This window comes from Piliocolobus tephrosceles, chromosome 10, assembly GCF_002776525.5.
Source record: "Piliocolobus tephrosceles isolate RC106 chromosome 10, ASM277652v3, whole genome shotgun sequence".
NCBI classification, from domain to species: Eukaryota; Metazoa; Chordata; class Mammalia; order Primates; family Cercopithecidae; genus Piliocolobus; species Piliocolobus tephrosceles.
The window spans coordinates 42,898,443-42,924,230 of record NC_045443.1 but is presented as its reverse complement, the minus strand read 5'-3'; the positions used below and the strand labels follow the sequence as shown (position 1 = coordinate 42,924,230).

The window sequence follows — 25,788 nt, the reverse complement described above, 5'->3', positions numbered from 1 at the left end:
ATGCCAACCCATGAAGGCAGCTGAGAGGGGGCACTGTACCCTGCAAGGCCACAGGGGCGGAACTGCGCAAGGCTCTAGGAGCCCACCTCGTGCGTCAGCGTGACCTGGGTGTGAAACATGGAGTCAAAGGAGATCATTTTGGAGCTTTAAGGTTTAATGACTACCCTATTGGATTTTGGACTTGGATGGTGCCTGTAGCTTCTTTGTTTTGGCCAATTTCTCCCATTTGTAATGGGTATATATACTCAATGCCTATACCCTACTTCTTTAGGAAGTAAATAACTTGCTTTTGATTTTACAGGCTCATAGGTGGAAAGGACTTCCCTTGTCTCAAATGAGACTTTGGACTTGGACTTTTGGTTTAATGCTGGAATGAGCTCAGACTCTGGGGGATTCTTGGAAAGGCATGATTGTGTTTTGAAATGTGAGGACATGAGATTTGGGAAGGGCCACGGCAGAATGATATGGTTTGGCTGTGTACCCACCGAAATCTCACTTTGAATTGTAGTTCCCATAATCCTTACGTGTCATAGGAGGGACCCAGTGGGAAGTAACTGAATCATGGGGTTACCCCCATGCTATTCTCATGATAGTGAGTGAGTTCTCATGAGATCTGATGGTTTTATAAAGGGTTTATCCCTGTTTGCTCAACACTTCTCTCTCCTGCTGCCATGTGAAGAAAGACATGTTTGCTTCCCCTTCTGCCATGATCGTAAGTTTCCTGAGGCCTGCTCAGCCCTGCAGAACTGTGAGTCAATTAAACCTCTTTCCTTTGCAAATTACCCAGTCTTGGGCAGTTCTTTATAGCAGCATGAGAATGAACAATACAGACAGTTTCATTTGGAGTTTTCTTATTTACTCAAGGTCTTGGCAGGCTATTTTTCTTTAGTGGCCAAAAAGTATTCCATATCCTTCTTTATAGCCTTCCTGCTGAAACAAACAAACAAACTCACTTCACTTAAAATGCAAGGGATTTTTTTTTTTTTGTAGGAATATTCTAGTTAAAAAGTAGGATGGCACATAAATGTTAATAAATGCACATAAATGTATACGTGAGATTATACATCCAAAAAATTCATACTGCAAACATATTTTAGTTTTTAAAAAGGCGCTATTATTGGTTGCAGAACCACGAATTGTACCTTCACCCCTGGCATTTAACTGTTTTAGATATATAATATTCTGTGGCAAAAGAAATATCAAGGACAAATATTATAATATATTCAAATAAGACTTACTAACAAGCTGCTAAAATTTTGGGGAAAAAATATACCAACAACCTTGGCAAGAGGCTACCCAACTTTATTTTATCCAGTTGCAAAAGTTCAAAATAGAAAAAAAGTACTAACTTCACTATTAAAGAGAAATTAATTTATTTCCTTAATACATGATGAAACATTATAAATACAAACTGGAAAACTGAAAATCAGTACTGGTATTCTTGGAAACGAAATACTGCTGTTCCTACAAGAATGAATTCTCCAATCTCAGCTTCTGTGCTACAGTCAATCCAGATTAAAAGTCATAGGTGGGAACAACTGATTGACTAGTGTACCTGCCAAAGGCAATAGGGGACGAAGCAAGTACTTGGCCTTTTTGAGGGGCTTTTGTACAAAGATGGGTCCTGCCTCTTAGTAAGACTGAAATTGTAGGAAATATCCCAAATATAGTAAGGGATTCATATGGAGGGTGACCCAAATCAGCTGCCCTCAGTTCTGACTCCTTTCCTTTCCTCCTAATAATTATTACAGGAAAAGATTTCTGTGTTTGCTCTGTGACCTTCCCGCATCCAGTGCTATTAACCTGCCAGTCTGTGAAGCAGTCACTTAAAATAGTAAAATATAAAAGTGAATTATCAGGGACTTTGTTTTAAAATGTTTTTAAAATGTGTACTTGCCAAACAAATATGAATATAGTTCACATTTGAAAAGTGCTATGAAAGCTGATTTGTACAATTCAGGTATTATAACAATGTTATTTTGTTTTGTTTTGTTTCTTGAGACAGAATCTCACTCTGTTGAGGAGGCTGGAGTATAGCAGCATGATCTCTGCTCACTGCAACCTCCGCCTCCCAGGTTTAAGTGCTTCTCCTGCCTCAGCCTCCCGAGTAGCTGGGATTACAGGAATCTGCCACCACATCGAGCTAATTTTTGTATTATTAGTAGAGACGGGGTTTCACTATGTTGGCCAGGCTGGTCTTGAACTCGTGATCTCAAGCAATCCGCCCACCTCAGTCTCCCAAAGTGCTGGGATTACAGACGTGAGCCACCGTGCCTGGCCAACAATGTTATTCTAAATAAGCTAAACATAAATTTGGAGATAAAATAAAAATAAATGATGGTGTGTGCACCTGTGTGCTTTTAATGAAATAAAAAAAGCATACCAAATAATTTCAAACTTTTAAATTCTAGTTTAGACATTCATTCTTCTCTCGGAAAGATATGCTACCATATCACTTCACACCGTTCTTGACAAAGCTGCACATAGTGCAAAGTACCTCTCTACTTGAACTTCTGTTTGCTCAGAACTTATTATGTATCTGGCATATTCACATACCTCATCTTATCTGATTTCCATGACTGCTCTTTGAACATAAAATTATCCCTTTACTGCTAAGGAAGTGTGCTTTCAAAAAGTAACTTTTCCAGAATCACACAGCTAAGTAAGAGAACTAAGATTTGAAACCTGGTACGTCTAACACAAAATACCTGATTTTTTCCTTCTATGTGATAATACATAATTGTTTACTCGAATAATATACATAGATGTGTTCCTAGGTAAAAACGGGGTATACTTTTATATACAGTATCTATGATACCATACTGGCAAATAAATTCTGAAAGCATACTAGATAAGAGGTTAGTATTGGTATATAATTCTCCTTATTATACGCACAAGTTTCCAAGAAACAAATAAGGTTTCTTTATTTTTGTTTTTGCTGAACTACATACCAGATTCTCACCCTAGGAAATTCTTTTCCCAACTACTGTAAATATTTTATAACAAAAAGGTCTTTAACATGAATTGGCAAATTCTTCCCATGGTTATGTAACCTTTTGGCATTTGATAACGTCTTTAAGTAATCAAATTCTTTGGTATTCAATGTTTTAAAGAATAGAGCAAGGTAAAAATTCTACTACTATGTGTGGTAGAAATCAGGGTATTTCCTAGTTAAAAAAAATTATTTATGGCAAATCAGTAGTTAAGGCCTAAGGAACACATATTTCTCAAACTGATGTTACCAAAAATAAATTATTAAATGAAGTTAATCTCACATTTATGAAGGCTCATTAGTTCAAATTATAAGGATAGTAATATTAGCAAAATATCTAGTATTTCTAGCACTCTCACACAAAATATTTTATCAACCTAGAAACAGCAAGATGATGACGACTTGTTATCCTGACAGTTGAAAATGCAAGATGCCAACAGGCTAGGTCACCAAAGAACTGATGACTTTAGAATCAAGCTAGGTAAACTTCATTCATTTAACTTAGTCAAAAATATGTTAGTTAAAAGCATTTTTTGTGCAAGGCATAAAACTTCAGAAAGCAACATATAACCCTCCGAAGATCTCTTCTGGTTTTATGACCACAAAATTGAGACAAATGATGCTACGAAACTAATTTCAATTTGTTTCTCCCACTGACATTTAAGTCAAGCTATTGAACAATCTACTGATTAATTTCAACCTAAACTGGCAGTTTACCTAAAATTAAGCAGTACTTTCTGAGGCACGTTATCATGAATTTAAAAATTCCACTTGGATATTTTACTGTTTCAAGTATTTTCACATCATCAAGATGGCAGTTTTATGTGTAACATTCAACTAGTCTTTAGATGCTTCAATACTTTTGGAAGAAGCACAAGTAATCATGTAAATCAATCTACCTTTGTTCTAGAATACAAATTCTAGCTACCTGTAAATTTTTTTTTTTTTTTTGAGACGGAGTCTCGCTCTGTCGCCCAGGCTGGAGTGCAGTGGCCGGATCTCAGCTCACTGCAAGCTCTGCCTCCTGGGTTTATGCCATTCTCCTGCCTCAGCCTCCCGAGTAGCTGGGACTACAGGTGCCCGCCACCTCGCCCGGCTAGTTTTTTGTATTTTTTAGTAAAGACGGGGTTTCACCGTGTTCGCCAGGATGGTCTCGATCTCCTGACCTCGTGATCTGCCCGTCTCGGCCTCCCAAAGTGCTGGGATTACAGGCTTGAGCCACCACGCCCGGCCGTAAATTTTCAATCATTTGCAAAATATAGTGAAGTTGGTGTCTGTTGTTGTTTTCAGTAATTTTCTATCAGACAAAGCATTATTCAAATCTTAGCCAGCTCGATACAAAAGTCTTATTCCAGGACTTCTGGGTCATGGTGAAGTAGGCTGTCATCTGGAGGCAGAGAAGTTTGAGTTATGGGAATAATTAGGCCCACAAAGTAGACCTGGGCCTTGGGGTCCCAGAGAGAAAAAGAAAGAAGGTCATCAAAGAACTGGAGACTTAATCTCAATTTTAAACAATGACAGTCATTTTGTTGATGTTTCTCCTGTAAGAGCCATATCCCACTCTAAGAGTGTGGTACAAGGGCTGACACCAGAGATGCCTCCAGTGAAAAAAAGACAAGCCTTAGCCCCCTAAGGAGCACCTAGAACCTGAGGCCATGTTGTGTGACAGATGGATAGGGAAGTCACCCAGCTCCAGGAAGCAGGTGCTTGACCACTCGGAATTCCCCAGCAGGGAGAAGAAAAAGAAGTGACCCTTGGCATGTTCCACGGCTCTGGGGTGAAAACCTCCCCAGATCCCAGACACAGTGAGGAGACCAGAGTTGGCAAGAAGTTCAAAAAACACAAGAGGAAAAAAAGGGGCCCAGGACCCCATAGCCTTCTCAGTCCTTCTCATCCCTTGATTCTGCAAGGAAAGGGATGTTGCCTACATTTGCTCAGTGGGGAAGGAGGGCAAGGAGCTGGCAGCCTTGGGGAAGAACGGAAGCAGAGGAGACCCAGGGAACATAGTGGGAAAGTGAAGAAGACAAAAAAAATCCACCAGAAGGGAGACACCCTTCTAGGTCACACCCCAAGCCCTCCAGGTCCATGAAGAGTAGCCTTAGGATACAAAGTAAAAAGAAGCCAGTCAAAATTGAGGCTCCAAAATACATCGCAATAAGCGATGACCCTAAGGTCACAGCAAAGAAGAAACTGAAGTCCAAGAAAAACAGCAGCCACTCACTGAGGACGTGGCTCTGAAAAGGGAAAAAAGAAGAGGAAAGAGAGCAGGATAGCAGGAAACTCGTGGAAAGAGAAAACAGACACACAGGTGATGTTGGAAAAGAAAGGCAACATGGACAAGGGGCACACAGACCAGGTGAGATGAAAGGCCTTGCCACAGACTGATCTTTAGCTGGGTAAAAGAGAAGCTTCTGAAACCAGGAAGTGGACAGTAACTCAGTTTGGCCAGTGGGATACTGGTTTTAAGAACAAGGAACAGACATGGAAATTTCTCAAACATGGGTGGATTCAAAAATCTGACCCCGGCCGGGCACAGTGGCTCAAGCCTGTAATCCCAGCACTTTGGGAGGCCGAGACGGGCGGATCACGAGGTCAGGACATCGAGACCATCCTGGCTAACACAGTGAAACCCCGTCTCTACTAAAAATACAAAAAACTAGCCGGGCGAGGTGGCGGGCGCCTGTAGTCCCAGCTACTCAGGAGGCTGAGGCAGGAGAATGGCGTAAACCCGGGAGGCGGAGCTTGCAGTAAGCTGAGATCCCGCCACTGCACTCCAGCCTGGGCGACAGAGCAAGACTCCGTCTCAAAAAAAAAAAAAAAAATCTGACTCCTTCATTCAGCTGCCCCCCTAGCATGACTGCAAGGCCCAACATGACCCTCAGCAAGAAGGCAGCAAATAGCTTGCAGCAGAACCTGCAGCAGGACTACAACTAGGCCATGAGCTGGAAGTTCAACCTAAGAGCAGGCTTTGGCTTCTCCACTACCTCAAACAAAATCTTTTATATTGGCAGGAATGCTTCCAAGTCAAGTTAGAAGATTAAATCCTAGTGTTGTGTCCCCTCAAACAGCCAAAATTGCATTTATATTCCGTTGTGCAGATGAAAGCCATCTGACGGCTGTCTTGAATCCAACACCTGCAAAGATTAAGGACACTATCTCCATAGGCTTGGGCAAACTGGGGTGGGGGCAACTTAAGAGAATATGTCAATGGCTAAAACTTCCTGTTTTATGTGTCTAATATTCCACGCCTGTTTGAGACATCAGCATGTATAACATCTGTTAAGTGTTGAGCATGTACTAGACACATACTCAAGTGTTTTCCTTGCATTAATGTGTTTAATCTTCATAATTATAAAATGAGTGCTATTACTATCCCCATCTTATCCATGAGGCAACTGAGGTTCAGGGATAAAGTAATAAAATTGCCTGGGTCACCCAACAAATAAACAAACAAACAAAAATTATTCTGGCTTGTACAGTAGGAGTAATTACACCTTACAATAGGAACTTTAGGAGGAATTGTAACTGTATAAAGTTCAGTAGGAACCCAGTGATTTGAACCTCAACATCACTTGAGAAGATTTCGTGGGCAGTTGGGGAATATCAATTTTATCAGTACTAAGTAAAAGTCCTTGGTTCATAGACAGACAAGTTTTCACACAGGAATATTTGTTTAGAATATATTTGAGATCCTCTATATTTCTGGTTTGACTTTCAACAATGCAATTCTAAATATATAATATAGATTTTATTCCTCTTAAGAGAAAATAATTTTCATCTTTCTGCAGCAGTTTTTAATGAGAAATCTATGAGGAGCAATATATTCCAGAAAAGTGTTTTTCAAATGTCTTTTTAGCAACAGAATCTTATTTTCAAACAAAATATTACTTTAAACCCCTATATATAAAACAAAAGCAAAACTCCTATGTTTAAAGGCAAGGTAGAGGGCCTTTCTTAAACTTTGCCTGATACCACTTATTCAAAGAACACTGTAGCCTAGAAAAATAAAGTCCTAAAAACAGTGAATATAAACTCTTGACTACTCAAAAGTCCTTTTCTCCAATTACACAGAATTTAAACAGCAATTCCTAGATATTTTTAAACGAAGGACACTTTTGAGGGAGTCTCAAAAATGTTTTATACAATCACATGTTATTTATACATTTCAAGGAAAAACTAATAGTCAACATTGTGCTTAATGATGATAAACAAGGAATGAGGACTTCCAGGTTCCTTTCAGACATGTAAAAAGCTGCAAGTCATCAATCAGTCCCATCCTCACAACAAGACATAAGATGAACAAACTGAAAAATTTACAACTCCTCCTGGATCTATCAGAGAACCGAAGTCACAGGGCAAACTACCACTCTGAAAGCTGGAGAGATCCTTGAATACAGAGAATCAGCCCTTCTAGCTGGAGCCAGTAACTTGCAGGAACCCTTAAACAGCAATTGACAAACTGCTAATCTTCAGAATTAAAAACTCCTTGGGGCGGAAGGTCAGTCTCTGGGGAGAACCCATACATTTGTGTGAATTACCTTCAGAGACCAGTATCTCACAGTGAAGACTGAAAAAAACTTCCTCCCTGCTTCCAGGAATGGAAGAGGGTAAGTAACCATTTCTAATATGCCCAGTGTGTTCTTTTTGCCTTACAAAGGTCTGTCTCATGAGCCTTATCTGACTTACAGGAAAAGCAATTAGAAAACATGGGCCCTCTCGAGGCAGAGTTTGCAGTGAGCCGAGATCGTGCCACTGCACTCCAGCCTGGGCGACAGAGCGAGACTCCCTCTCAAAAAAAAGAAAACAAGGGCCCTCCCTAGACTTTTCATCTTACACAGTAGAAAAAAAATAAAGGCTGAGAAACTTACCAAAGTCGCAGCCCTTAGATGAAGGCCTACTTTTTTAAAGTGAGATTTAATCATAAGATTATAGAATATTTCACCTCCCCATTACCTTACCACCATATCAGCAGGTTTCCAGTATGGTATAACAGTGTATTAGAACTGAGAGAGCTACCAGCTACAGGCTATATTTAAAAAGGAGTTTCTAAAAAATATTCAACAACAACAAAGGAAGAAAAAAAAGGACATTAGGGAATATTGAAGCTTCTGACACCTACAGCTATAGCAAACATTAAACATGGCCTAACTTCTAGCCAGATAAACATAAAACCTCACGCCAAAGGCTTTTACCTCAGATGCTTAACTGAAACATCCTGACTTTCAACAAAAACTTACAAGGCATGCCAAAAGTAAAAAAACAAACAAACAACCCCCCCTACACACACACACACACACACACACACACACACACACACACACAGTCAGAAGAAGAGGCAAAGCTAACATTAGAACCAGACTCAGATATCACACACATTTTGACATTTTCAGACTGAGAATTTAAAATAATTATAATAAATATGCTAAGACTAATGGAAAAAGTGAGTATCAAGAACAAATGGATAATGTGAGCAGAGATGAGATGCTAAGAATAAAAATAAAATGCTAGAAATAAGAAAAAACTAACAGACATAAACAATGTCTTTCATAGACTCATCAACAGACTGGATACAGACAAGGATCAGTGGACTTGAAGATGTAAGATATGTCAACAGGAACTTCCCAAACTGAAAAGCAAAGGGAACAAAAATAAAGGAAACAAACAGAATATTCAAGGACTGTGGGACGATAACAAAAGCTGCAAATATATGCAGTGGGAATACCATAAAGAGAAGAAAAAGAGAAAGAACACAAAAAATATTTGAAGTATAAGAATGAAGTGAGAATTTTCTAAAACTAATGTCACACAAGAAGAAATCACAGATCCAGGAAACACAGACAACACTAAACAAGATAAATATTAAAAAATCAATACGTAGCCGTATCATATTCAAACTTCCAAAAACCAAAGACAAAGAAAAAAACCCTGACAGAAATAAAAGGGAAAAAACCCAACTTACTAATGGAAGGACAAGGAGAATACACTGATGTCTCTTTAGGAATAACACAAACAAGAAGAGTGGAATGAGATATTTAAACTGTTGAAAGATAAACATCCATTAACCTAGAATTTTGTATCCAGTAAAATCACTCTTCAAAAGTAAAGGAGAAATAGACTTTCTCAGACAAACAAAAACTGAGGCCATATGCACCAGGAGACCTGCTTCACAAGAAATGTTAAGAGGAGATCTTTAGAGAAGGAAAATATAGAGGTCAAAACTTGAATTTATATAGAGTAAGGAAGAGTGTTAGAGAAGAAATCAATAGAAGTAAAATATTTATTTTTCTTGCTTTTAATCTAACAGATAAATAAAAAAAATAGCAATAGTATATCTGGTGATTATAGCTTATAGATAAGTGAAATGAGTGACAGCATGTAAAGGACACAGTATAAGGCAACGGTCCCCAACCTTTTTGGTACCAGGGACCACTTTCATGGAAGCCAATTTTTCCATGGACCAAGGGTTGGGGGGATGGTTTTGGGATGATTCAATTACATTTATTGTGCACTTTATTTCCATTATTACTCATTGTACTATATAATGAAATAATTATACAACTCACCATAATGTTGAATCAACGGGAGCCCTGTGCTTGTTTTCCGGCAACTAAACAGTCCCATCTGGGGGTGATGGGACAAGTGATAGATCATTAGGCATTAGGTTCTCATAAGGAGCATGCAACCTAGATCTCTCAAATGCACAGTTCACAGTAGGGCTTGTGCTCCTATGAGAATCCAGTGCCACCACTGATCTAACAGGGGGCAGAGCTTAGGTGGTAATGCAATCAATAGGGAGTGGCTGTAAATACAGATGAAGCTTTGCTTTTCTGCCCAAGACTCACCTCCTGCTGTGCAGCCTGGTTCCTAATAGGCCACGGCCCAGTACCTGTATAGCAGTACACAGGAACATCCCATTTTATTCCATGTTGCTTTATTACGCTTTGCAGATACTTTTTTTTTTTTTTTTTGAGATGGAGTCTCACTCTGGAGTGCAGTGGCCGGATCTCAGCTCACTGCAAGCTCTGCCTCCCGGGTTTATGCCATTCTCCTGCCTCAGCCTCCCAAGTAGCTAGGACTACAGGCGCCCACCACCTCGCCCGGCTAGTTTTTTGTATTTTTAGTAGAGACGGGGTTTCACCGTGTTCGCCAGGATGATCTCGATCTCCTGAACTCATGATCCGCCTGCCTCGGCCTCCCAAAGTGCTGGGATTACAGGCGTGAGCCACTGTGCCTGGCCAAATGTTATGTGTCTTTTGAGTATTCCACTGACTGGCTGTTACCCTCATCTCTCTCCCCATCCTTAGGGCTCCCTGAGACACCATTCAACAATATTGAAATTAGACTAATTAAAAACCCCACAATGGCCTCTCGGTGTTCAAGTGAAAGGAAGAGTCATATGTCTCTCACTTTAAATTAAAAGCTAGAAATGATTAAGTTTAGTAAGAAAGGTATGGCAAAGCTGAGAAAGGCTAAAAGCTATGCCTCCTGCACCAAACAGCCAAGCTGTGAATGTAAAGGAAAAGTTCTCAATGGAAAATAAAAATAATTCTCAAGTGAACACCCAAATGTTAGGAAAGTGAAACAGCCTTGCTGATATGGAGACAGTTGTAGAGGTCTGGATAGAGTATCAAACCAGTCAAGACATTCCATTAAGCCAAAGCCTAATCCAGAGCAAGGCCCTAAACTCTCTTAAATTCTATGAATAGGTTGAGAGAGATGGGGAAGTTGCAGAAGAAAAGTTTGAAGCCAGCAGAGGTTGCCTCATGAGGTTTAAGGAAAGAAGCCATCTCCATAACATGAAAGTGCAAGGTAAAGCAAGTCCTGATGCAGGAGTTGCAGCAAGTTATCCAGAAGACCTAGCTAACATCACTGATAAAGAATGCTACTCTAAACAACAGATTTTTCAATAAAGATCAAACAGCCTTCTACTGGAAGAAGATGGTATCTAGGTCTAGGACTTTCATAGCTAGAGAGGAAAAGTCAATGCCTGGCTTCAAAGCTTCTAAGATTCTAAGAAAGGCTGATTCTCATTAGCAGCTAATGCAGCTGGTGACTTTAAGTTGAAGTCAATGCTCATTGATCATTCTGAAAATTTGAGGATTCTTGAGAATTATCTAAATCTACATTGCCTGTGCAACATCAAAGCCTAGGTGATAGCACATTTGTTTACAGCATGGTTTACTGAATATTTTAAGCCCACTATTGAAACTTTACCACTCTGATGAAAAGATTTATTTCAAAACAGTACCACTCACTGACAATGTACCTAATTGCCCAAGAGCTCTGATGGAGCTGTACAAGGATATGAATGTTGTTTTCATGCTGCTAACACAACATCCATTCTGCAGCTCATGGAACAAGGAGTCACTTCAACTATTTTGTATTTTTTTGAGACAGGGTTTCACTCTGTTGCTGAGGTTGGAGTGCAGTGGCACATCTCAGCTCACTGCAAACTCCGCCTCCTGGGCTCAAATGATCCTTCCACCAAAACCTCCTAAGTAACTGGGACTACAGGCAAGGGCCACCATGACCACCTATTTTTAAATTTTTTTGTAGAGACAAGGTCTTGCTATATTGCCCAGCCTCATCTTGAACTCCTGGGCTCAAGCCATCTTCCTGCTTTGGCCTTCCAAAGCGTTCAGATTACAGGCATCAGCCACTGTGCCTGGCCTCAACTTTCAACTTTTGTTACTTAAGGCTATAGCTGCTATAGATAGTAATTCCATGGACAGATCTGGCAAAGTAAAATGAAAATCTTCTGCAAAGGATTCTCTAATGCTAGCTGCCACTAAGAACATTTGTAATTCATGGGAGGAGGTCAAAATATGAACAGTAGCAGGTATATGAAAGAAGTTGATTCCAACTCTCATGGATGACTTTGAGGATTCAAGGCCTCAGTGAAGGAAGTAACAGCAAATATGATAGAAATAGCAAGAGAACTAGAAGCAGAGCCTAAAGATGTAACTGAATTGCTACAATCTTATGATAAAATTTGAATGGATGAGGAGTTGCTTCTTAGGGATGAACAAATAAAGTGGTTTCTCAGGGTAGAATCTACTCCTGGTGAAGATGCTGTGAACATGGTTGAAATGATACCAAGGCTTTAGAATATTACATAAACTTAGTTGATAACACAGCAGCAGGGTTTGAGAAGACTGACTCAATCTTTTTTTTTTTTTTTTAAGAGATAGGGTCTTGCTAAATTGTCCAGGCTGGAGTGCAGTGGCTATTTACAGGCACTATCCCACTACTCATCAGCATGGGAGTTTCGACTTGCTCAATTTCTGACCTGAGCTGGTTCACCCTTCCTTAGGCAACCTGGTGGCCCCCACTCCCAGGAAGTCACCATACTGATGCCGAACTTAGTGCAGACAACCAATCAATGTAGTGCACTACAGCCCAGAACTCTTGGACTCAAGCAATCATCCTTGCTCAACCTCTCAAATAGCTGGGAGTACAGGAATGCACTGCTGCTTGACTCCAATTTTGAAAGAAGTTCTACTATGGGTAAAACGGTATCAAGCAGCATCTCATGCTACAGAGAAATCTTCTGTGAAAGGAAGAGTCCAGTAATGTGGCACACTTCATTACTTTAAGAAATTGACATGACCACCCCAATCTTCAGCAACCACTATCACGATCAGTCAGCAGCCATCAACATCAAGGCAAGACCTTTCACCTGCAAACAGATGATGACTTGCTAAAGGTTCAGATGATCATTAGCATTTTTAGCAGTATTTTTAATTAAGGTATGTACCCTGTTTTTTTAGACGAAATGTTATTGCACACTTAATTAACTACAGTATAGTGTAAACATAACTTTTAAATGCACTAAGAAACAAAAACATTTATGTGACTTGCTTTATTGTGATATTTGCCTTCTTGTGGTGATCTGGAACCAAATACGCAATATCTCTGAGGTATGCCTGTACTATTGTTTGAAAGTCATCTTAGATTAACTATAAATGTATATTGCAAACTCTAAAATAACCACAAATGAAAAATTTAAAGAAATATGATTGATATCTGAAGAAAGGGGAGAAAATGGCAACATAAAAAGTGCTCAGTAACATCAGAGAAGGCAGAAAAATGGGACAGCAGAAAAAGAACAAGTGCATTTACAGATATGATAGCTATCAATGCAACTATAGTGATAATCACATTAAATGAGAATGATCTAAATACACGAAGTAAAAGACAGACAGGATAATAAAATAAGACCCAAACTATGTATTGTTAAAAATAAAGACACAGATTAAAAGTAAAGGGATGGAGAAAGATAAACTATATTAACACTAATTAAAAGAAAGCTGGAGTGGCAATAATTATTTCAGACAAAGCAGACTTCAGAGCAAGGAAAATTATCGTGGATCAAGAGGGGCATTACATAACAATAAAGAAAACCTAACAATCTTCTCCAAGAAGGTATGGCAATCCTTAAGATATATGCACTGAACATAAAGCATCAAAACATGTGAGGCAAACACTGACAGAACTGCAAAGAGAAAGAACCAAATCCACTATTACAGTTGAAGACTTCAACATACCTCTATCAGTAATTGACAGATCCAATAGGCAGAAAATCAGTAAGGATATAGTTGAATTGAACAGCACCATCAATCAACTGGATCTAATTGATATTTACTGAATACTTCATCCAACAATATATTCTTCTCAAGCTCACATGGAACATCCACCAAGATAGACCACAATCTGGGACATAAAACACACCTTAGCAAATTTAAAATAATAGAAATCATATGTATACTCTGAAACCACAATGGAATTAAATAGAAATTGACATGGTTTGGCTGTGTCCCCACCCACGCAGTTACGCCCATGCTGCTGTTCTCCTGATAGTGAGTGAGTCCTCACGAGATCTGATGATTTTATAAGGGACTTTTCCCCCGCTTTGCTTGGCACTTCTCTCTCCTGTTGCCATGTGAAGGATGTGTTTGCTTCCTTTTCTGTCATGATTGTTGCTTTCCTGAGGCCTTCCCAGCCATGCAAAACTGTGAGTCAATTAAATCTTTATAAGTTACCCAGTCTCAAGTATGTCCTTACAGCAGCATAAGAACAGATTAATAGAGAAATCAATAACAAAAAGTCAGAAAATATCAAAAACATTTGGAGTCTAAGTAACACATTTTTACAATATTTCGAACTAAAGGAAAATGAAAATACAACGTAATGATAATTTCTGGATATAGTAAAAGTAGTACTTAGAGGAAAGGCTTTAGCATTGAATGTATATACTAAAAAAGAAGAAAGATCTAAAATAATAATGTAAGCTTCTACCTTAGGAAACTAGACAAAGAAGAGCACATTAAACCCAAAGCAGGCAGAAGAAAAAAAATAATAAAAGAGCAGAAAGTAATGATACTGAAAACAGGAAACCAAAAGAAAGAAAAAAATTTAACAAAACCAAAAGCCGATTCTTGGGGGGAAAAATTTCAGTAAAATACATAAACCTGTAGCTAACCTAACCAAGAAAAGGTAACAGAGGGTACAAATAATTAATATCAGAAATGAAAAAGGAACCGTCACTATCAATCCCATGGACATTAAAAGGATGATAATAAAGAAACAGAAATATCTCTATGCTCACACATTTGGTAACTTAGATGAAATTGACTAATTCCCTGAAAGACACAATCTGCCAAAACTCACTCAAGGAGCAACAGATAATCTGAATAACATTGTAACTATTAAAGAAATTGAAACAATAATTAATAACCTTCAAAACAGAAAGTACCAGGACCACATGGTTTCTCTGCTGAATTCACAACAAATAATTAAAGGAAGGAATGATATCAATTCTCTACAATCCCTACCAGACAACAGAAGCAAAAGGAACACTTTCTAACTCATTTTATGAGGATGGCATTACCCTATTACCAAAATCAGACAAAGACATGACAAGAAAACTACATCCCAGAATCTTGCATGAATATAGAGGAGAACATCCTCAGGAAAAATATTAGCAAATCGTATCAAACAATGCATAAAAAAGAAATATATACCATGACAAAGTAAAATTTATTACAGGTACACAAGGCTGGTTGAAGTAAAAAATTGAAGTAACCCATCACATTCACAAGCTAAAAAATAAAAATCATATGATCATAGCAATAGATGCAGAAAAGCATTTGATATAATCCATCATCTACTCATGCTAAAAGCTCTCAGCAAAAAACCAAATTAAAAATGGGTTAAATATCTGAATAGACAACCCACCAAAGAAGATATACATATGGTAAATAAACAAAAAGATGCTCAACATCATATGTTATTAGGGAACTAGAAATTAACACAACAGATATACCAACACACACACACCTATCAAAATGGCTCATATCTAAAACACTGACAACACTAAATGTTGGCAAAGATATGAAGCGACAAGATTCTCATTCACTGCTGGTAGGAATACAAAATAGTACAGACACTTTGGAAGACAGATTCACAGTTTCTTATAGTGTTAAACACAGTCTTTATCATATGATCCAGCAATTATAATCCTAGGTCTTTGCTCAAATAAGTTGAAAAATTACATCCACACAAAGTTACACATAAATGTTTATAACATCTTCGTTCAAAATTGCCAATAATTGGAAGCAACTATGACATTGTTCAATAGATGAATGGATAAGCAAACTATGGTACATCTGTATAATAAAATATTATACAGAAATAAAAAGAAATGAGCTATCCAACAATAAGAAGACACGGAGAAAACTTATGTGCATATTACTAAGTGAAAGAAAGCAGATTAAAAAGGATACTGCTGAATAATTCCAACTATATTACATTCCAGAAAAGTCAAAACTACAGAGACAGCAAAAAAATCAGCGGCTGCCAGGAATTGGGGGTAAGGGAGGGGGTGAGGAGGAATAAATAGGTAAAACATAATGGATTTTTAGTGTAGTGAAGGTACTCTGTATGTTACCGGAGACATGACATTATGCATTTGTCAAAACCCACGGAACTACAGAAAGAATGAATCTGAATGTAAACTATGAACTTATAGTTAATAATAGTGTATCAATATTGGCTCATCAAATATAACGTGTGTACCACACTAATGCAAGGTGTCAATAATAGTGGAAACTGTGTGCAGGGAGGACGGAAATATGGGAACTCTATTCTATCTGCTCGATTTTTACATAAACCTAAAACTGCTCTTAAAAAATGCAGTTTAGGCCGGGCATGGTGGCTTACGCCTGTAATCCCAGCACTTTGGGAGGTCAAGGCGAGCAGATCATGAGGTCAGATCAAGACCACCCTGGCTAACACGGTGAAGCCCCATTCTCTACTAAGTATACAAAAAAAAATTAGCCGGGCATGGTGGTGGGCGCCTGTAGTCCCGGCTACTCAGGAGGCTGAGGCAGCAGAATGGTGTGAACCCAGGAGGCAGAGCTTGCAATGGGCCGAGATCGCACCACTGCACTCCAGCCTGGACAACAGAACGAGACTCTGTCTCAAAAAAAAAAAAAAAAAAAAAATGTATTAGCTTTAAAAAATATATGGATGAATATTATCACTATTGTGTAACTGTGTTGAAAACATTAGACATATATACATATTTTTTGTTTTATTTTGTTTTTGAGGTGATGTCTTGTTCTGTCACACAGGCTGGAATGCAATGGCATGATCTCGGCTCACTGCAACCTCCACTTCCCCGGTTTAAACAATTCTCCTGTGTCAGCCTCCCAATTAGCTGGGATTACAGTCACCCGCCACCATGCCTGGCTAATGTTCGCATTTTTAGTAGAGATGGGTTTCACCATATTGGCCAGGCTGTTCTCAAACTCCTGACCTCAAGTGATCCATCTACCCCGGCCTCCCAAAGTGCTGAAATTACAGACGTGAGCCACCACACCTGGCCTAGACATTATAATTAGATAAGACAAAATATGAAGTATATAGAAAACACCTATCAGTTGAAAAATATAATGGAAGTTGAGATCATTTATAACAACTAAATATAAGACTACCAACTAGCAATAAACTTAATAAAGTACAAAATTGACGTGAAGAAAAGTCTAGAAGCTCTATTGGAAAAAAAAAAAGTAATGACATGGGCTGATACCTTTTCCAGTAAGGGAAAACTAAAAAAAAGTGTTCACTATCAAAAAATAAACAAAAAACTCTGATCATTAAAAGCAGTTGCGGCCAGGCGCAGTGGCTCACGCCTGTAATCCCAGTGCTTTGGGAGGCCAAGGCAGGCAGATCACGAGCTCAGGAGTTCCAGACTAGCCTGGCCAATATGGTGAAACCCCGTCTCTACTAAAAATACAAAAATTAGCTGGGCATAGTGGTGCGTGCCTGTAATCCCAGCTACTCAGGCTGAGGCAGGAGAATCTCTTGAAACCACGAGGTGAAGGTTACAGTGAGCCAAGACTGTGCCACTGCACTCCAGGCTGGGTGACACCACGAGACTCCATCTAAAAAAAAAAAGAAAAAAAAAAAAAAAGCAATTGCAACACATATCCCAACATGCCTTTCTTGGCAATTTCGAGAAATAATCTGATTTATACATCACTCTAATTTCAAAATTTGGCATAGTGCCTAGTATAAGGTAGTTGCTCAAATAAATCATAAAAAACTGTGAAGAATCAGCAGGGGCAACCTGCCATATCCGAAGTTAAAATACATTTAAAGTGATAGTGTAATAAGGACAGAGATCAAGGGGATAACAAGTGATCCAGAAATAGGCACAGCATATATAGGAATTTAGTATATGACAAATGTCTGAGGGAAAGATGAACTTGCCAATAAGTTAGCCATTTGGAAAATAATTAAGCTAGACTCATACCTCACTCTATACATCGAGCTAAATTACAAATGAATCAAAAAGTAAAAATATTAATGTATTACAAAGCAAAAAATGTGTATTTTATGATATAAAAGTTGAAAAGGTCTTTCTAAGCACAACATGAAAACCATTAAGATTTAAATTCTATGTAGCAAAATATGGCTAAAGTCTTGAGATGTGGGGTGGACACATAATAAAGAGATGACATCCTTTTTTTCCTTTGAGACAGAGTCTCACTTTGTCACCCAGGCTGGAGTGCAGTGGCACAATCTTGGCTTACTGCAACCTCTGCCTCCCGGGTTCAGGTGATTCCCGTGCCTTAGACACCCAAGTAGCTGGGATTACAGGCACCCGCCACCATGCTCAGCTAATTTTTGTATTTTTAGTAGAGACAGACAGGGTTTTGCCACGTTGACCAGGCTGGTCTTGAACTCCTGACTTCAAGTGATCCGCCTACCTTGGCTTCCCAAAGTGTTGGGATTACAGGTGTGAGCCACCATGCCTGGCCAAGAATTGACATCCTTAATGCAGAGAGAAGTACTGCAAATTTTTAGGAAGGTCAATAAAGAATGAGCAAATGACACGAGTAGATAATTCACAGAAGAAAATCATATTTAAAGATATTTAACTCAATACCTGAAATAAAAATTAAAACAGGAGCTGGGGAATGGTAAGATGAAGAAGCAGAATACAAAAGATTTTTAGGGCAATAAAACTATTCTGTATACTGTAATGGTGGACACATGTTATTATATTAATATTTGTCAGTGGTCAGGTGCAGTGGTTCATGCCTATAATCCCAACCCTTTGTGAAGCCAAGGTGGGAGGACTGCTTGAGACCAGGAATTCAAAACCAGCTTAGGCAACATATAAGACCCCGTCTGTACAGAATTTTTTGTTTGTTTGTTTTTGAGACGGAGTCTTGCTTTGTCATCCAGGCTGGAGTGCAGTGGTGTGATCAGGGCTCACTGCAAGCTCTGCCTCCCGGGTTCACGCCATTCTCCTGCCTCAGCCTCCCGAGAAGCTGGGACCACAGGCGCCCACCATCACGCCCGGCTAATTTTTTTGTATTTTTAGTAGAGACGGAGTTTCACTGTGTTAGCCAGGATGGTCTCGATCTCCTGACCTCATGATCAGCCCACCTTGGCCTCCCAAAGTGTTGGGATTACAGGCGTGAGTCACTGCGCCCAGAAAATTTTAAAATTAGCTAGGCAAAAAAGTTAAAATTTGGTGGGTGTGGTGGTCACACCTGTAGTCCTAGCTACTCAGGAGGCTGAGGCGGGAGGGATCACTTGAGCCCAGGAAGTCCCGGTTATAGCGAGCTATGATCATCCCACTAAACTCTAGCCTGGATGACAGAACAAGACTTTGTCTCAAAAACAAACAACAACAGGTTGGGCGCTGTGGCTCATGCCTGTAATCCCAGCACTTTAGGAGGCCAAGGTGGGTAGACCACGAGGTTAGGAGTTTAAGACCAGCCTGGCCAACATGGTGAAATGACGTCTCTACTAAAAATACAAAAATTAGCTGGGCATGGTGGCACACACCTGTACTCCCAGCTACTTGGGAGGATGAGGCGAGAGATTCGCTTGAACTTGGGAGACAGAGGTTGCAGTGAGCCGAAATAACCCCACTGCACTCCAGCCTGGGTGATGGAGCAAGACTCCATCTCCAAACAACAACAACAACAACAACAACAAATTTCACAAAACAACCCAACAAAACAAAACCCCCAGAATGTACAATGTCAAGAGCAAATCTTAAACTATGGACTTTGGGTGATAATGATGTGTCAACACAGGTTAACCGGTTGTAACAAATGTACCATTCCTATAAAGATGTAATATTTGTGGGGCATGTGCTATATACGAATACTCTGTATTTGCCACTCAATTTTGTTGTAAACCTAAAATTGCTCTCAAAATAAAGTCTATTTAAAAATTTAAAATAACAAAAGAATAAAAATTGACAGTCTTTTTGAGGCTATCAGATCAGCAAAGATGAAATTTCCTTTCAGATTTGAGTAGTTAGGTAGCGGGAAACAAGCTCATATTCTATTATTTGAATTACGAATTAACATTTTTGGATGGTAATTTGTCAATTTCTATAAAAATAAAAACATGTAAATCCCCTGACTCAGCAATTCCCAGTTTGGTATTTTAGTCTACTGAAATACTTGTAGAAAATGTGCTATAGAAACAAAATTATTCACCACAGTTGTGTTCATATGTAATAGCAAATAACTAAAATCCCAAATACCCTTAATAGGAGATATAGTTAACAGACTATAGTGCAGGATCATTGCATCTTATTCATGGAAAGAAATGTGTCCTCATAATTCAAGATCAATCCTGTCAAAAAAAGGACGAGCAATATTCCATTTACCAAGGCAGATAACAAAGACAGTGCAATAAAAGGGAATTCTTGGTATTCAATACAAAGAATGAGTAAATCTACGTATTGACATAAAAAGTGTATATATATATTCTATATGAATGAATATTACATATATTATTGAAGCAAGCTCTAGATCAGCATATATAGTTTAAAATAAGAAACGAAGTCTACATGTATACTTTTCATGTACAATATAGTACAGCTGTATATGAAAAAGGTTTGTAAAGATATATACCAAAATTACAACCATGCTTATCTTTCGATAATGCTATTTTTAGAATTTAAATTTTTTAAAAGCTAAAAGTATAATTTTAAGATGAGAAAAACAATTATGAAAATATTGTGGAATCACTTTTGTTAAGAGTCTTGAGTAGCATCTGATGAAACTAGTTTGGATTGTCCCACTGGACAGTGCTGAAGCCCAAAATATCCACTGTGACTCTTACTTTTTTTAGAATAAACTATTCTTATAGTATGAGAAAAGAAAGTTACAGTGACAAATTGAAGAAAAAAGTCACTGACTTACCCTAATTTCCTTAAGACCAGATTACTGACAGAGGGAAAGATATCAAAATATAAGATTTAAATGGAAACTAAAAAATCACAAAATTTCTAAATAAAAACATGGGGGTTCTTCTACAATTTGGGCACAGAGAAAGCCTTCCTAACTATAATCCAGATCCAGAAGCAATAATGAAAAACCTAATAAATTTGTTTACAGAAAAATTAATTGAAAGAAAAAAACCCTTCATCTAGGACAAAAAGTAACGCAAAACAAAGGGTAAAGTAAAAAGACAAATGATTAACTGAAAAAATGAGAAAAACCTTTTCAAGTTACACCACAGCAGACATTTCTTTTTTTGGAGTATGACATAGGACAAAGAATAAATTCTTAACAATATTGAGAAATGCGATTTTTGGTGTGGGAGAAAGAAGATACAGGTGTGAAAATGACAAAACGAAGTGAAAACCTTGTTGTACTTAATCTAAATTCCAAGAATCAGTAGAAACACACAGACCGTCTTGCCTATCAGAGAGCAGGGAAACTATCAAATACTTACATTAAGGTCACAACCAATGGACTTGGGAAATCCACTTGAAAAGACTTTCACTGACCAAAAATAGCACAATTTGTATACCAAGAAGGATACAATAACCTCAATTGACTGAAATACCTCAAATACGTTTAAATTCCTGTTGGCTCACAGTAATACCACAAACAAAATAAACAAAAATCAAACCTCATGGTAACTTTGTACAGAGCGATAGGGAGCAACTCATTATTTTGAAAACTGGTAAATAAGGGAAATATCCAAGCATCTATCTTGCCTTTCCTGTAGGAAATATTCCTCAAAGAAGGCAAATGACTGATAAAAGGGGGTCCTTTATATTTTACAAACCTTAATGAAATAATGTTCTGAGCAATGATCCTTAAAGGCTGTTTACATCACAAAAAGAGACAAGAAGATATTACATATTTCCTGATGGAAGTACACAATTTCATTTCTGAAGTGGTCTTCAAATACTGAAACCAGAACTTGATCAGATATTTGGATCAAACTACCAATGTACAGAAAATACAAGGTCAGAGTAACACACTAAACAGTATCAGGAAAATCCAGACTGTAATGCTCTATAGGACAAATTAACCTCCCCCCCCCCCCCCCGCCCACCAAAAACTTGCAAAGAAAAAAAAATTAAGAGGGAAGGAGGGGTAATCTAACAGATTAAAAGAGATTTAAGACTTATCATCCAGAGGCAATGTTTGAACCTTAGATTCCAATTCAAACTCTAAACAAAAGGCCACTGGAGAAATGTAAACACTGACAGGTTATAAGAAGAAATCATAATATTAAAGGGAATTAATTTTTTTCTGTAGGAGTATGGTGGTGGTGGTGGTACAGTATTTATATCTAAAGAGTGAGGTCCCTAACTTTTAGAGATAAATGCTTACAGATTAAAAAGCCAAGCATCAATATGTGATGATATAAGAGGGAGTGGGACTTCCTGAAAACAATCTATATTGTACATCTAAAAAATTATGGCTCATGCCTGTAATCCCAGCACTTTGGGAGGCTGAGGTGGGCAGATCACTTGAGTTCAGGAGTTCGAGAACAGCCTTGGCAACAAGGCAAAACCCTGTCTCTATAAAAAATGCAAAAATTAGCTTGGTGTGGCAACATGCACCTGTAGTCTCAGTCACTTGGGAGGCTGAGGTGGGAGGATGGCTTGAGCTCAGAAAACAGAGGTTGCAATGAGCCAAGATCAATACAGCACCACTGCATTGCAGCCTGGGTGACATAGTGAGACCCTTTCTCAAAAAACAAAAACAAAAAAAAAAAAAGGAAAAGAAAAAAAAAAGGAGAATTATAGATACAAAAAGACTATGTAAAGTGTGGTGCTAATACAGAACTAAAAACATGTTAAATGTATACTCAAAGTCACTTTTAAGTCCTTAAAAGGAAGAGAGGACATAGCTATTTCAACTTTAAATACAAAGCATTTTACAATAATATATATGTGAAGAAAATAATTTTAGCTTTAAATCTGATGGAAACAAAGTTTTTTTGTTTTTGTTTTTTAAAAAGAGTATCTTACTTTATAACCCAGGCTGGAGTGCATTGACGCAATCATAGCTCACCATAGCCTTGAAGCCCTGGGCTCAAGAGATTCTCCAGTTCTCAGCATCCCAAGTAGCTGGCATTACAGGCTCAAACCACCATGCCCAGCATAAAAGTTCTGTACTAGTATTTCTGATATGATATTAAAGAAATTAGAACAGCCACTTAGTGGTCAACGGCTGTCATATGTATGTTTCTACTCGGAATTGGAACTAAATATGAATAAGAGCCATTTCTCTTTTCACGCCCTTAAGCTTGTAGTATTCTAACTTCTCACAGTTTCCTGGACATACAAGGTCCTTTTATACTCCTGTGCTTGCTCTTAACATTCCGACAGGTTTATTTTAGCATGACAAATTCCTACTCATTCTTTAAGACTCAACTAAATATAATGCTTATAGTAAAACTCTCTAACCATCCCAAAGTTAAACTGTCTAATATGTCGCAAACAGCACCATGAAACTATCTTTTTTAGTACTTATTTATACTGTAATTTATTTGTTTTTTGGGTCTGTGTCCCTCAGGACTGGGAGTGATTTTTATATTTTTATCTTCTGGCTCAGGCACTCTCCTAGAGGATGCTTAATAAATATTTGCAGACTAAAACTAATTAGCCATGCAGTAGTGAAAAGCCATGGCTTAAAAAAAATGGCATGCTCTTAAGAAGCCCTGTTTAATCTGTCTTGTTCAGAAAAGACTAGCAAGAAAAAGGTAAATCATCAAATTATGTAACACTGATCTATTAGCAAAACGAGAAACTGTCAGACATCTAGGTTCATTAACTCTTCCAGCAACTTTTCTTGAAGTAACCTAAACACTTCATCTAAAGCTGTTATTCTTAAAATTCTCTATTTTTTATCTTTTCAGACATGAGGTCTCACCATGTTGCCCAAGCTAGACGCGAATTCCTAGGTTAAAATGATCCTCCTGCCTCAGCCTTCCTGGACACCTGGGGCTATAGGAGTGCAGCACTGCCACAAGCTTCATAAACTTTTTGAAAAGTTAACGAACACCTTTAGCACACTACCCATTCCATCAACTACTATTTATCATGAAAAAAACAAAAATCTCAAGACAAATGGAGAGTAAAATTGGCATGCAGTGAAGAAAGTTTCAAATTAACTTACAAACATACACTAAAAAGAAAGAGATGGTCAAATTAAATGAATGAAGGAAAGAATGAGAAACAACCTAAAGGACAAATTTTTAAAGAATTTTTTTGACAAACAGATTTTATACTATGATCAAGTACACATATATAGGTCACATGTATGTAACTGAAAACAATATTTACCCTCACTAACATGGTGAACTATGATATATTTAATTTTTTTGTTGAAAAGAAAAACAAACAAAAACCTACTAAAATGATCCACAGTCCCACTATTGGGTTGAGAGTTAAAGTTTGATCATTGCTGTCCTATAGATACTTTGCATACTATTAATAATCCCTAGGCTACACAGGCAGCCATAATCATACAAAAAATCTGTACATGAAGTTTACAATAAAGTATAATATCTATATCACAAAAATATGAATAGCAAATATAGATTGTAAAAGCTATGGTAATTTCTATCAATTATGAAGAGTGAAATGGAATCTTTGATATCTAAAAAGTGAACGGTATCATGTCTATTGAGACAAATGCTGGCAGGGCTTAGTAGCTTACACTTGTAGTGCCAGCACTCTGGGAGGCCAAGGCCAGAGGGATCACTGGAGGTCAGGAGTTCGAGACGAGCCTGGCCAACATGGTGAAAACAAGACAAAAATTAGCCAGGGATGGTGGCACATGCCTGTAATCCCAGCTACTCAAGAGGCTGAGGCAAAAGAATTGCTTGAACCCAGGAGGCAGAAGTTGCAGTTAGCGGAGACAGCGCCACTGCACTCTAGCCTGAACAACAGAGCGAGACTCTGTCTCAAAAAAAATTAGTCCTAGACCTCTAAAAAAATGACTCAAGGCAAAGGGTCTTACCTGAGTACTATCAAAGAATTAAGACTTTCATTTTAACCAACATTCTTTTCAAGTTTTCCTTCAAGTCTAAGAAAGGTTTATTTCAAAAGTTCACCTTAAATAAACTGTAAGCTGGTATGGCTTTAAAAATAATTTTCATAGGTATACACCCCAAACTCAAATTCAAAAAGTCATTCTCTTTCTAGCACATTATTACTTCTAAGTTTCTACTATATAGAAATACTATAGCTGCCGCTAAGTTCAAGCCACTTTAAAAAAAATTTTTTTTAACAGCCAAATATATAATCAAATTCTTAATGGATTTTCTTTACTGAAAACAAATACTGAACCACATTCTCTACAACGTACCATTAAGCAATGAAGTTCTTTCCATTACTTACATATAAATTTCTTAGTTTAGGTCCATATAATGGATCATAAATGTAAGAGTTACATTTAATTTTTTTGTTGAAAAGAAAAACAAACAAAAACCTACTAAAGAGTTACATTTATGTAACTCTTACAGTTTTGCTAAAAGTTGGTGGTTCTAAAGGAAAATTTTCATGAACCATAGATGACAGAAACTTAAATATAAAAGCATTCCAAAACAAAGAATACTTTTATATATCAAATAAAATTGCCATTTACTTTTTACAAGACTGCCACAGACACATGAAGTTCTGTCCAGGTTTTCTCATTGGATCTCCAGGCTGACTGGATCCACTGAATGGAGAAGGCTGAGAACTGTTAGGCTGGCCCTGCACTTGTACAGCTGGTGAAGGTGGCATAGGAGTGTTCTGTGAAAAAGAACAAATGCAGAGTTTGTGACATGACACTGAAAAATTTCATATTTTATAGTATAGTCTTATAAATTTGATTACATTAAGTTATGCATTTCTACCATAAAATTTACATTTTATAATTTTGTTTATGATTACCTTTAAAAATCTTTAAGAAAATTATTTTCATAGAAATATTTAGAAAGTTTGATTATTTTATTTAATATAA

At 37.9% G+C, this 25,788-nt stretch overlaps 1 protein-coding gene across 2 annotated transcripts in view; it reads right to left on the bottom strand.

Annotated features, from left to right (window-relative positions):
- Positions 1 to 25,788, bottom strand: part of ARID2 (AT-rich interaction domain 2) — a 186,272-nt gene that overhangs the window by 21,972 nt on the left and 138,512 nt on the right. Inside the window, exons 16-17 of one of the 2 annotated variants that reach the window (XR_002735471.3) lie at positions 25,429 to 25,577; positions 13,540 to 13,705 (exon numbers count right to left, since the gene is read on the bottom strand). Coding sequence is in view for 1 of the 2 variants with exons in the window: in XM_023231168.3 (XP_023086936.1) it covers positions 25,429 to 25,577 (149 nt within the window). In the remaining variant the exon portion in view is untranslated. The remainder of the gene's footprint in view (positions 1 to 13,539; positions 13,706 to 25,428; positions 25,578 to 25,788) is intronic. The other variant, XM_023231168.3, reaches the window with a different exon arrangement.